General features: G+C 48.4%; 1 protein-coding gene across 1 annotated transcript in view; it reads left to right on the forward strand.

The window, feature by feature from the left end:
• The window catches only part of DNAH6 (dynein axonemal heavy chain 6), a 282,667-nt gene that overhangs the window by 183,472 nt on the left and 86,216 nt on the right, over positions 1-12,979 (forward strand). Inside the window, exons 54-58 of the mRNA XM_025199101.1 lie at positions 1,587-1,783; positions 3,115-3,318; positions 4,220-4,345; positions 8,177-8,341; positions 10,375-10,442. Of these exons, the coding sequence (XP_025054886.1) occupies positions 1,587-1,783; positions 3,115-3,318; positions 4,220-4,345; positions 8,177-8,341; positions 10,375-10,442 (760 nt within the window). The remainder of the gene's footprint in view (positions 1-1,586; positions 1,784-3,114; positions 3,319-4,219; positions 4,346-8,176; positions 8,342-10,374; positions 10,443-12,979) is intronic.

A 12,979-nucleotide genomic window follows, 5' to 3' on the forward strand; every position in this document is an offset into this window, starting at 1 on the left:
GCGGGGGCAGGGTGTGAGTGTGTGGTTTGTGGGGTGAGGGAGGATGGGGGGTTGTGGGGACTCCCCACATGTCATGCAGCCCCCACTGCCAGCAGCAGCAGGTGGGAGCACTTATGCTTGGTGCAGGCATGGACACCTGGCAGCACATGGCTGTGGCCAGCACTGCATGTGGGAGCAAGGAGCGTAGCCTTCCCAGCCTGCCTCTATTGTGAGGGCTCCACGTGGTGTGCATGCAGCTCCTGCACTCACACAGCACTGGGGGAAGCTCTGCACTGGAGCTGGCTGCTTTTCCCTACCGTGCAGGTCCTGGGGCTCTGCCAGAAGCAGAGGGGAGCCCCACCCCCTGCTTCCCCACAGAGTCCCGGGACCTGCTCATCAGGGGGTGGGGAAAGCACCTGACTCCAGCGTGGGGCTTCCCCCGGTGTCACACAAGTGTGGGAGCTGCAGGTGCGCTGTGCGGAGCCCCCGCAATAGAGGCTGTGCTCCTCACCCCCACGCATAGCACTGCCTGGAGCCACACACTACCAGGCGCCAGTGCCTGAGCCAGGCACGAGCACCCCAAGCACCTTGCCTGCAGTTGCTGCCAGCAGCAGGGGATATGCATCATGTGAGGGAGTGTGTGGGGGTTGGTCCCCACAGCTTCCCACCCTTCCTCACACCCACACCCTGCCCAGCTGAGCTGTGTGTTCCCATAGCCACCCTGGACACAGGCTCCATGCTGCTGTCAGCCCCAGCCCCACACTCTCTACCTCCACCCAACTGCAGTTCCCCCCTGCCACTTCCTTACCTGCCGAACAGACCCCCCTGGGGCAGCTGCAGCAGCAGCCCTGCCTGGAAGCTGCTGCTGGCTGGGCCGGGTCCTTCCATTCATAAGGGTGGGAGTGAGATGCAGTAGGGTATGCTGCAGGGCGTGTGCATATGTTGGTGCCTCACTCCCACCCTTGTGGGTGGAAGTGGTAGGCAGGGTACAATTCGTTGGTGGGTGCCTGTGAACTGGATGAAAGTGCTTAATGGGCCGGATCTGGCCCATGGGCCATATTTTGCCCACCCCTGCCCTAATTATACAGCTAGCTAGATATGCCAAAACTGAAGTCTTGAGTCAGAGGGTCTCATACTATGTATTGTGCCCAGTAAGTGGCAGTAGGGCTTCACATCAGTAGGGCTTCACTGAAAGGATAAGATGTATGATTTACTAGCACTCTATTTCCACACAGCTGTGTAATACAGAGATGTTCTGGCTGATGCCAATAGTTGAACAATTAATCAGTTCATGGATATTCCTTCAAGGCAGCTTCTACTGGAGGAACCTGACTTCCTTAGCAGGTGATGATGCAAACACAGCAATTAGGAATTTGAAGAAGCCAGAGAGTTTGCTTCCAGAATCATAGGTTATCCAAAGGTACACAAGTGAAATAAGTCAAGAAAAGGTATAATGTGGACGCTTCTCAGTAACTTACTGTTAAGGCTGAAAGAAAGATTACGAGTACAGAAACTAAACTAGAAAGCAAGTGTGGCAGTTTATGCAAAAAAAAAGTTTGACCTTTTAAAGATGATAATCACAATTCAGTAATTGTATAACCATGCAGCAAGGACCATGGCACTTACCCAAGCTCGCCTCACTCGAGCGGGAAGGCTTACAGCTGCACTGGGAGATGAAGAAGTTCGATGGGAGGAGAGCATCAAGAACTTTGAAGATGAGATTTCAAATATCATAGGGAATGTATTCATAGCAGCTGCCTGTGTTGCCTATTACGGTGCTTTTACAGCACAGTACAGGCAACTGGTGAGTAAGAATACTTTTGATCTTTTCTTTTGACATGACTGTAAACTTAATTGCTTTGTCCACAGAGCAGGAACAATATGGGTGAAAGCAACTGACATGTCCCTTCTACATCTCTGTTCATGATCTTTGGCCTTGCTGTCCAGAATTCAGTTTTCACACGTGCATTCACTTATAGGCTTCTTTGCTGAGACTTCAGAAAGAGTGCAAAGTAGGAGAATTACTGTATTACATATTGTTAATGCAAGCGAGGACACCTGTTTTCACAAGCTCCCCCACAGGGTGTGGTTGTTTGGGAGCACTATTGCTTCTAAGAGTATCTCCCAAAGCCAGCCCAGGCATGGCTTCTAGAGAAGGGGAAGAGCCCTGGATCCTTCTCACTCTGAGAACCTGGTTTTTCAGTCTGTGGCCCTAAATGAAGAAGCTAGCTTCCAGTTCATCTTCTGAGAGAAGGATTTGATCTCTTGTTGGGAGGACGAGTGAACCCCAGAGTTCTGAGCAGCAAAAGAGACAGGTCTTCTTCAATGAAGGTGTTTACTGGGGCAATGGCCACTGAGTCAGAGGTTCCCTGCCACCTCCAAAAGGTTAAGTGGTCCTTCTGTCCCCAGTCCAGCCCACGATCTGTTACTCAGCTGTTTTCTTTCCAGTCCAGGTCTTAATTACCCAAAGCTGCTGTACTGGTCTGTCTTCAGACTCTTTTGCCAGGAGATGATACCATACTTATTTATACACCTTGCCCTGATCATTGTCATGCTTGTTTCTTTCTCTCCTCTGGACCTGCCTGGGTGTTACCTGCAAACCCCATCTTTTTGAAGTATCAGCAAAACTATTAAAAAATGTAGATGGATATATCTTCAGTTATGTAAATTAGCAACTCTGGCTTCATCATCTCTTTAACCCATTCTTTTCCCCTGTATAAGTTATCCAGAGGAGAATAAGGCACATAATATTATAACAACATGAACACACTTAAAACAAGTATTGCAATAAAAGCCATAGTTGGTCACACCTGTCTATTCTGAAATGGACTTTTCCCCTCCTAGGCCATCAAGCAGCCATTTAGTGGTAAGAACACTCTATGAACACATTGGACCTTGCAAAGGACTACCACCATAAAAATGCATCCTACCTACTCACTCCCTAATGCCAAAAATGTGTAATGCATCTGGTCTAACACATGCATATGTTCATGAGAATCCACAAATGACTTCCACGGTGCAGTTAGTGTAGGTATGGCCTCAATCACTGCTGGCCAATATCCAATAGTTTGTTGTTACAAATCCCTTTAAGTAACCCAGCCTTCCATAGGCCATGTTTTGCAATCTCTCTTTCAGCTGATTGAATGTTGGATCAAGAAGTGTCAGAATCTAGAGCTTCCCATCAGTCCTGACTTCAGCCTCATAAACATACTGGGAGATCCCTATGAGATTCGCCAGTGGAATACTGATGGGTTACCACGTGACTATGTGTCCACTGAGAATGGGATTCTTGTGACTAGGGGGCGACGGTGGCCACTGATGATTGACCCCCAAGACCAAGTGAGTGCTTTGCAGACAATACCAATTCAGTCACCATTCCAACAATTCAGCTTATCCAAAGCAATATACAAGTTTGTCAGGATAATTCCCTGCATCCTTCAATCCATTTTCTTAAATTGTGGCTATTGGAAGCATCAGGTGAGCACAATTAACAAATTTAGAATGAAAAGTCTTTTACAATTCAAATTTTAAATATTGCAGAATCTATATGCAATTAATTATTTTGAAGTCAGATTATACCCCACAGATGTGCATCCCTTCTTCCTTCAACCCTGCCACACCATCCTCCTCCACCCTCAGCTCCCAAGTGTCTCTATGTGGTTTGAAGTTAATGTCAAAGGGAAAGGAGGCTAGCCAGGACCTTTATGAATGAGGAAATGAGTTTGAGGATTTTTCTGCTGTGCCTAGATACACAAATCACCTAAGGGGAGGGTGCAGGAGGCCAGCTCCTCCTCTCCACACTAGCCCTGAGTACCAGGAGGACTAGGCTGCCCCAGGCAGTGTACACATTCCTGTTGCATATTGAGAACCAAGAGACAATTGGTGCCTACTAAGATAGGCTCTTCTCCTTAGCATGGTTCTTCCTTACCAGTAGGCTTCAGAATAGATTTGTGTCTTAATTTGCTCAGTCTGTTCCTGTGTATTGGAGGAAAGTGTCAATGCAATTAACTATCCATTATGCAATATAAAAGCTGTAGATTTTACAAAGATAAGCAAAACCTTTTTTTCTGGTGGTGCCTTGCAAGTATACAGGCAAAGTGCAACTAATTCACTTCTTCTCACCAAAACAGTGGCTTTAATAACTGGGCTTTTGAATACTGAGACCAACAAGCTAATTAACCTGCTAGTTATCTGTGACACTTAGCCACCTCTACTGATTGTTCTGTTCATTCCTATGTAGGCAAATCGATGGATAAGAAATAAAGAAGCAAAAAGTGGCTTAAAGATAATCAAACTTACTGATGCTGGTTTCCTGCGTACACTTGAGAATGCTATTCGTTTGGGTTTGCCCGTTCTTCTAGAAGAGGTTTGTGTCTTTTTACTCATAAATTTGTATTACTATCCTATTTCCATGTTTTTGCTATGTTGGTGTCAGTCAGAAAGCAACAATGTGCGTGTCTACATGTACATTAATATGCTTTTCCTAATGTGCATTAAATTTAGTACCTGTGGGCCTCCTTCCCAAACTGTGCTGTTAGATGCAGTAGCCTGGAAGCTGACCTTGCCTGTGAAGACTGAGGTGAAAAAGGCATTGAGTAGGGCACGGAAAACTGATCCATAATCAAGCATCATGTTTGTTCTGGTTGCATGTTACAGAATTCAAACAGATGTGTGTGAATTGGAGGTTAGCATTTCACTGAGATTAACCCCTATATTTATACAGATTTGGAAGTACCTTATTGGGAATATGTCCAAATGGAGAGGTGATTATGCAGTGGGTTCAGTTTCTTGCCTTTCCACTGCAGATGAGACAGAACCACGTAAGGTATGGTGGAGGTGTTAATCAGAAGAAGAAAATGGTTGTATAATGCACTTTCCATTTAACCCTTCTCAAACTGATTGGTTTTCTAGAACTCCGAGAGTTTAAATTCAGAACTGTTGAGTAAAATGTCCTTTCCCTTGACATAAGACTGTATTATGCTTGAATAATTCAATGCTGAATTAATTTCTAAACTTCAGATTTCCTAGATTTCATGCTAGAGTTGACTGAAAATGAAACATGATGTTATTTCCTGCCCACTAAAACCAGCCATGGAAAAGGGTCTGCCATTATTTTCCTTGTGTATGATAGTGGTGACTGAGTTCTTTAGCCTTGTCAGTAAGAATACCTCCCCAGCATGGGTGTAACACAGCAATTTCTTTTAAAGTGGCAGCAATGCATATAACTAATTAAACCTCAGTTGAAATATTTTGGTTTGACTGACAAATAGGTATTTCTTTATTCTTACAGGTGTGTAGAAATTCTGTTTTCAGCTTGTGACCCAATCCTGTCTTTAAAACCTCCGTACATGTTCATTCATATTGAGTCAGACAAAGTTTCATATTTGAGTAGCAAGATGAATCAGTAATTGCAGAAAAGGAATAGATGGTTTCTAAGTTGTACTGTACCCAAACTATAAAGGTATTTACCAGATTTTAGAAGAAACTGGCATAAGTGCAATTGTTGGACCACAGGTGTAATGATTCATAGTATCATAGTATCATAGTGCTTAAGGTCGGAAGGGACCTAAACAGATCATCAGGTCCAACCCCCAGCCCCGGGAAGAATGGGTGCTGGGGTCATATCACCCCAGCCAAACATCTGCCCAAAGCAACAACCAAACAAGCTCAAACTGTTTTCAGCACTTCCTGGTGTTCTTCCAGCATTGCTCCAAATAGAGCACATTCTAATGATTGAATCTGAGGGTGACAAGGATATACCACATTTACTCAATGTAAGACGACCCTGAATTTAAGATGACCCCTGAATAATTAGATTCTATACATAGAAAATGTATACATGTGTTATAATTTCTCATGTATAAATTATAATTATTAGAGGGTTGTCTTTAATTCAATTTTTCCACTGCTGCAGGGAGTCAAGCAACTTGCTTATGCCTGCCCCTGTGCCACCTCTACAACCCCCACCTGCCCCACCACTGCTGCAGCCTCTGGCAACTGTTTCCAATCCTCCTCTATTCCTTTCCCCTCCCCCCAGCCTTTTCTTCCCTCTTCCAGTGTTACCAAGTCTCACAAGAAGAAAAAGCTGCATTGCCTTTAAAAACAAGCACAGCCGATTTCAAAAAGAGGGGAGTGAGGGTGATTATCAACCCAGCCTCTCAAAAACATTGAAATGACTTTTAAAAAAATAAGCCCAATTCCATTTATTATAAGCAGGCTTGGCAACACTGCCCCCTTCCCCCTCCCCCTCTGCTCTGAATAATTAGATTCTATACATAGAAAATGTATACATGTGTTATAATTTCTCATGTATAAATTATAATTATTAGAGGGTTGTCTTTAATTCAATTTTTCCACTGCTGCAGGGAGTCAAGCAACTTGCTTATGCCTGCCCCTGTGCCACCTCTACAACCCCCACCTGCCCCACCACTGCTGCAGCCTCTGGCAACTGTTTCCAATCCTCCTCTATTCCTTTCCCCTCCCCCCAGCCTTTTCTTCCCTCTTCCAGTGTTACCAAGTCTCACAAGAAGAAAAAGCTGCATTGCCTTTAAAAACAAGCACAGCCGATTTCAAAAAGAGGGGAGTGAGGGTGATTATCAACCCAGCCTCTCAAAAACATTGAAATGACTTTTAAAAAAATAAGCCCAATTCCATTTATTATAAGCAGGCTTGGCAACACTGCCCCCTTCCCCCTCCCCCTCTGCTCTTCCCTCCTCCTTCCCTCCCCAGCCTCTGCTCTCCACTCTCCCCCTTCCCCACCTCAACCCTTGCTCCATGCCAGTGGGCTCCATTTCTGTTCTAGTCTGGGGCACTGAGCATGGCCCCAGCTCAGCCCTGTAGCAGCTGTGTGGGCTGCATGCCAGTGCTACAGGGCTGGGCTGAAGTTATACTCAGTTCTCCTGGCTGCATCCTGGACAGTGCCTGCTGGTGCAGAGCAAGGGAAAGGGTGGGAGGGAGAGGGCAAGTAGGAAGCATAGGCTACTTGCAGGTGGGGAGATGGGGGGAAGAGACTGCAGAGGGAAGATGGAAGTGTGCAAAGGTCAGGGGTGCGGGGTGGGGAGGCAGGCAGCAGTTGCAGCTATGGCCCCAACTCTGGGTAAGGGGCTGCAGCCCAAGCCACAGCAGCCAGCTGCCCCTCCCCACCCCAGTACTCGATTTTAAGACAAGGGGCTTCTCCTATGTTAAATGGGGTGGGGGAAACCTTAGAATCAAGTAAATATGGTAGATAAATCACTTGGGGGTCCATTCCTAACAAAAAATGAGACTCCTTGCCGTGTGAACGTGAAAAGAATTACTCTTGGCCATTCCTGTCTGATCATCCAGAATTAACCACAGATCCAACAGAACACCCAGGTCTCCAAATGAGTATATACATACCCTCTTAATCTAGAGAGAGAGGTCATCTGTTCGCTGGCTAAATATATATGTAGTGCACAACTCAGCAAAGAATTTGTGTGTGTCCTTAATCATTTGCTAAGTAGAAATGGATTTAAGCACACACTGAAGAGTTCTGTTGAATTCATATCAAAATTTGGTTTATTTTTGCTGTTTCTGGGATCCAAACTATGTCCATCCTTTCTCAACTGTTCCCATTAAAAAGATATAGGACCATCAGGGCACCCTGGTCCATGACACAGATGATAAAGAACAGTGAGAGTGGGGAAGATGTGCCCTTTACTGGATTGATTCCTGCAGGTTCTGAGTAACCTCCAAGAAAACACTTTAAGCACATTGATTTCATTGTGATTATTTGTGTGAATAAAAGGTGCTTAAGAACACATGAACATAAGTCTTTGTAGGGTCAATCTTGTTTTATACTTTCAGTTCTCAGGTTAGTAAACAATGTTTCCTTATCTTGATAGGTAATGTTTTATATATGTTTAATGCACATTCATTTGCTTTAACACTGAGGTCTGCTATACCATTGACTAGTCAAGCCACTTACATATTTTCTGTAGTAAAACTGATTGACTGTCCACTGTTAAAAATGCAGAAATTGTGATGTGGACAATATTTGGTAAGATCTGAATGGTTAATTCTAACCTTATCATTCCACAAAACAAAAGCAGACAGAGAAGTGTAAGAGAACAACAGAATAGTCTTCTTGTGTAAAATGGACAGTGTTCATTTAATTTTGTTTTATACTGAAGTATTTCTGTTACCAGTTAAATATAAAAATATTTTTTCCTCCCTAAAGCTCAAGGAAACCTTGGACCCTGCTCTGGAGCCTGTTCTTTTGAAGCAGACCTTTGTTTCTGGTGGAAGAATGCTCATTCGCCTTGGAGATTCTGACATTGATTACGATAAAAACTTTAGGTTCTACATGATAACGAAATTACCAAATCCACACTACCTTCCAGAGGTATAATTCAGCATTCTAAACTAGTACCATACTAGCCAAATGATAATCGGTCATTGTTGGAAATACATTATCAACTTCAGTGGATCCAAAGTATTGCACATTTTCCCATTTCCAGGTCCCATTTCTCTCTCAGATATTTTTTATTAAAGTTTAAAAGAGGGGAGAAAGGGGAGAAAAAACTTTCCTTTTGTTTCTTCAGTGAATGGTTTTAGCAGGAGGCTTGGTGTTCCTGCTACTTTGAGAAGGCAGGCTGCAGATGGAGCAGTCTGCAAGTACTGCAGGGGGGCAATCAGGAGTCACATGACCCAAAAGGGGGCTGGGCTTACAGGATAGAAGCCTAGAGCCTGAGCTGGGATGTGAAAAACTCCTCAACAGCAGGGATGCAGCTAGGCTCCTGGTAAACACCTAAGGTAGGGTAAGCAAGTTGGTGGTGTGGGGATTGAGACAAGAGGAGATAAGGTGGTCTCATCTGGCCCAGAAACAGGGCAAGGACCCAGAAAATAGGGACCAAGGTCAAAGAGCAGGGCCACAGCCAAATGGCCATGAGAGCAAGGAGGGTCAGGGACCTGTAGGCAAAGTCAGAGACTCATAGCTCAGGAGGGGTGAGCAGGGACAGGGAGCCCAGGGCTCTCAACTGCCCTAGGAGAGAGATCAGGGCACAGGAGGGACCAATCTCGTGGAGGCGCCACAGCTGGAGACTGCTGGGGCCAGGGAGCCTGGAGATCTCAGCTGGCCTAGCAACCAGGCCAGGGTCTAGGGAAGGGGTAGACACAATATGGCCTGTGGGCCAAATCTGGCCCAAGGCAGGTCCCTCATTCCCACCCTGCCCCAGGCACAGATACAACCCAGGCTATGGCACCCATGGCCAGACCCACTGCACCCAGGCAAACAGAGGGGTTGGGGTGGCATAGTGGCCAGACTCGTTCCTGGCACCCTCTGCAGTAGCAGCTTCTTCCTGCTGCCACCACCACCAGACCCAGCCCCGCTGCCTGGGTACCCCAGCCCATCTGCCCCCACCACTGCAGCAGGACATTTGTGGGTAGGGAGTGCAGCCAGGCAGATGGGATGGAGCTGCAAATGGGTAAGGAGCAGTGTAAGGGAGAAGGATGTGTGAGTGAGGCCAGGATTATGGGGCAGGATTGCAGGGTGGTGACAACAATCCACTGCTTGCCTGTCCTGGCAACAGGTGCCGGTTCTGCAGGTAGGGGCATGCAGGGAGCAGATTGTGGTTCTGTCCCAGGCCTTGGCCTTGCACCCAAGATCCCAGACCTGGCCCTGCCCATGCGTCTTGCTCCTGGATGCAGCTTCCCATTTGCCCAGAGCCCTATCCCATCCTCTTGGCCACACACTGCCGTTTCTGTACCCACCAGTCTCCATGACCCTGGGATCTCTGGGTGGTGACAGTGGAGGGCCAGGGCCCAGGGCAGAGTTGTGATCCACTCCCCTCATGCCTCTGCCTGCAGAAGTAGCACCCGTTGCAGGGGCATGGAAGCTGTGAATCATGGCTCTGCCCCAGCCCTGGTCCTGTGCTGTTACTGCCTTGTGATCCTGGCCCCATCTGCCTGTCCTGCCCTGGATCCTGCTCTCCACCTGCCAACGGCTTCATCCAAGCTGCCCAGCCTAGCACAGAGCAGTACCACTTAAGGAATTTGGGGCGGGGGGTAGGGTTAGGGTGATCCAGCGCATGTTTGCTCACCAAAACTCTCTATGTGTCCCTTTGGCTCAAATAATTGCTTATTATACTATGCATAGGATCTAGATGATAAAACCTAAACATATAAATATAAAACTTCAGAAGTTTCCTCAAACTTTGGCAATAAATTATTTTTGGATAGAGCCCACCCATATGAACTTTCAGCCTGAATGGGAAGTTTTTTTAACAACTGCAAATTAGAGTTTTGATGGGGAATGCTTTCTCAGGTAGACCATATCTTCACTTTGGGTTGCACTCTTATTCATAGCAAATCCCCTGATTCTCTTGTATTAACCTACACAGATGTAATGTTTAGTCATTGACTGTGTTCATTCTACAGGTGTGCATCAAGGTCACTATAATCAATTTCACTGTAACCAGATCTGGCCTTGAGGATCAGCTGTTAAGGTCTGTAACTTTTATTTTCGCTATTTATCCTATGATAGCTGCTTTCAAAATGTTAAGATGATGCAAGCATAAAATGAACAAAAAAACAGAGCAATTTTCTTTCTATAAAATACCATGTCACAATCATAAATAATATAAAGAGCATGCAATTCTTGCCTCAATAAGCTTCTTTTCTGTCGCGTCCTATACTCAGATTTTTAGTATTTTAATTGTACTAGGAATCGTTCACTGTATTTCCTTGAATATAAGACAACGCTGAATTTATGACAACCCTCAATAATTACATTCTATTCATGGAAAATTTATGCATTTGTTGTAATTTTCCATGTATAGAATCTAATTATTGGAGGCTCATCTTAAATCTGTCCCCTGCACCATTGCAGGCAGTGCTGGTGGACAGATTGGGGGGGGCAGTAATGGAGCAGGTAGTGGGGATGGTATACCGTAGAGCAAGTAGTGGGGGGCGGGCAGTAAGACTGGTCACCAACTGGTGGATCACGATCTACCAGTTGATCGGGGAGCCCCTGACAGTTGATTTCAGTCTGGGGGGTGCTAGCCCCCACCGGACTGAGGTCAACTGTCAGAGGCACTGCGATTGGGAGCAGTGGGACATATGAGCGGCAGGACACACCTGGTTAGGATAAGCCACGCCCCCTGCCACCAAGTGAGTGGGGCCCCAGCCAGATGGGCCGAGTGAGGGTCAGAGCCCAGGTGGCTTCTCCAGGCACGAATGGGGGCTTCCACCACTGCACGCACCCTGGTGGGGGCCCCAGGAGGCATGTATCCCCAATCTGTGTGGGGCAAGACGGATGCTGCTGTGGCCTGGGCTTTGTGCCCAGAGCCCCACTGCAGCTGGCCCAGGAGTGGCCCAATACCATGTGTGTCCCACTGCTAGGCAGGCAGGGGATGAGGCTCAGCCCATCAGCAGGAGGTACATAGCATCAAGCCACTCCTGGGCCAGCTGCAGCAGGGCTTGGGATGCAAAGCCCAGCCACTGCAGCCACCTCTGCCGCACACAGATTGGGGGGGGGGGGATGGGCCCCCCCCCCCCCAAACTCCGGGCAGCATGGATAGCTGCAGCAGCAGTGAGAGAGGGAGTGTAGCTGGAGCAGGGGCAGGCCCTGCATGGGCAGGGCATGGGTGGGCATGCAGCGTGGGAGGGAATAGGGATGGTGTCCCCGGAGCTGCATGCTGGCCAGTTCAGCAGCTGCTGCAGGCTGTGGCCAGGGTGGCACCAGGCTCTTTCCGGGGGGCTCGCCAAAGCTTTACCACAAGCCAGGGCCTGTTTGTGCCACAGGCCCTGGCTGCCCTGCGTGCTGGACAAAAGACACCATTACTGAGCACCACCACTCTTCCACTGCAGCTTTATTGCTCTAAGCTGCCCGTCCCGAACTGGGGGCAGCCTGTGTCAACCACACAGCTCCAGGGACGGAGGGAGGACTGGAGTGTGGCAGCTGCCTGGGAGTGTCACTGCCCAGCCTGAGCTGCCACTCCTGGGCAGCTGCCCTGCTCCAGTCCTGCTTCCATCCCCGGCGCCGCGTGGCTGACACAGGCTGCCCCCAGCTCAGGACCAGCAGCTCAAAGCAATAAAGCAGCATTGGGACAGCAGCGGTGCTTCGCAGTGGTGTCTATTATCCGGCACACAGCAGCAGCTGGCCTGGCTGGTGTGCAGATCCAGGGATATGTGCCCCTCATGCCCTCCTGGGCTGCATGCCCCCCCTCCCCATGCCCCCCAGACAAACCTCTCATGGCTCTGTTCTGTGACCCACCTGTGCAGGACCTGCCCCTGATCCAACCACACTCCCTCTCTCACCACCATGGGGTGGGAGCAGATCGAGGCCCCAGTAGTGAGGGAGGGATGGGGCACAGGCAGGAGTTGGGGCTGGGGGGAGTAGAGGACAAGTAGAGGCCTGAGGGGCACATGCTCCCCGGGCCTCCGCTTGTCCCACCACCCAGCCTGGCCAGGGCTACACTCACTGGAGACCCTGCTCCTGCCTATGACCGGCTCCCTTCCTCATGGCTGGGGCCTCAATCTGCACCTACCCCCACAACCCTTTCCCCTCCCCTTGCCCCTTCCCCACAGACTTACCTGCTGGGGGTGTGTGCGCCCAATAATTTTTTCTCCCTTTGCCTTGAACTGACCCTTCCTTCCCTCCCCATAGACTGACCTCCAGGGTGGGAGAGGGGGGAGGCGGGATGGCGGCACACAGTGGATCTTGGGTTGCTTTTTAATTCAGAAAGTGATCTCTGACTTAAAAAGGTTGGAGACCACTGAAGTAAGAGGTTAGGCTGTGGGGAAGCAGGCCATTTGCCTCCTGCCATTTGTCCCCTCCCCCCAACTTACCCCCCTTGTGCCTGCCCCTCAAAGCCTTAGGCCTCCACCCCTTTGTCCCCTCTGTGCTGCTTATTGCCCCCCACAGCATTGGGTCCCTGACGCCCCTTCCCTTCTCCAACCTCACTTTTCCCCCTGAACTCTCAGGCCCCCACCCCCCTTCCCACCTCCATGCCACTTCCAGCCCCCCACAGCCTTGGGTCCC

Source organism: Alligator sinensis, unplaced genomic scaffold, assembly GCF_000455745.1.
Source record: "Alligator sinensis unplaced genomic scaffold, ASM45574v1 scaffold607_1, whole genome shotgun sequence".
Taxonomy (NCBI): domain Eukaryota; kingdom Metazoa; phylum Chordata; order Crocodylia; family Alligatoridae; genus Alligator; species Alligator sinensis.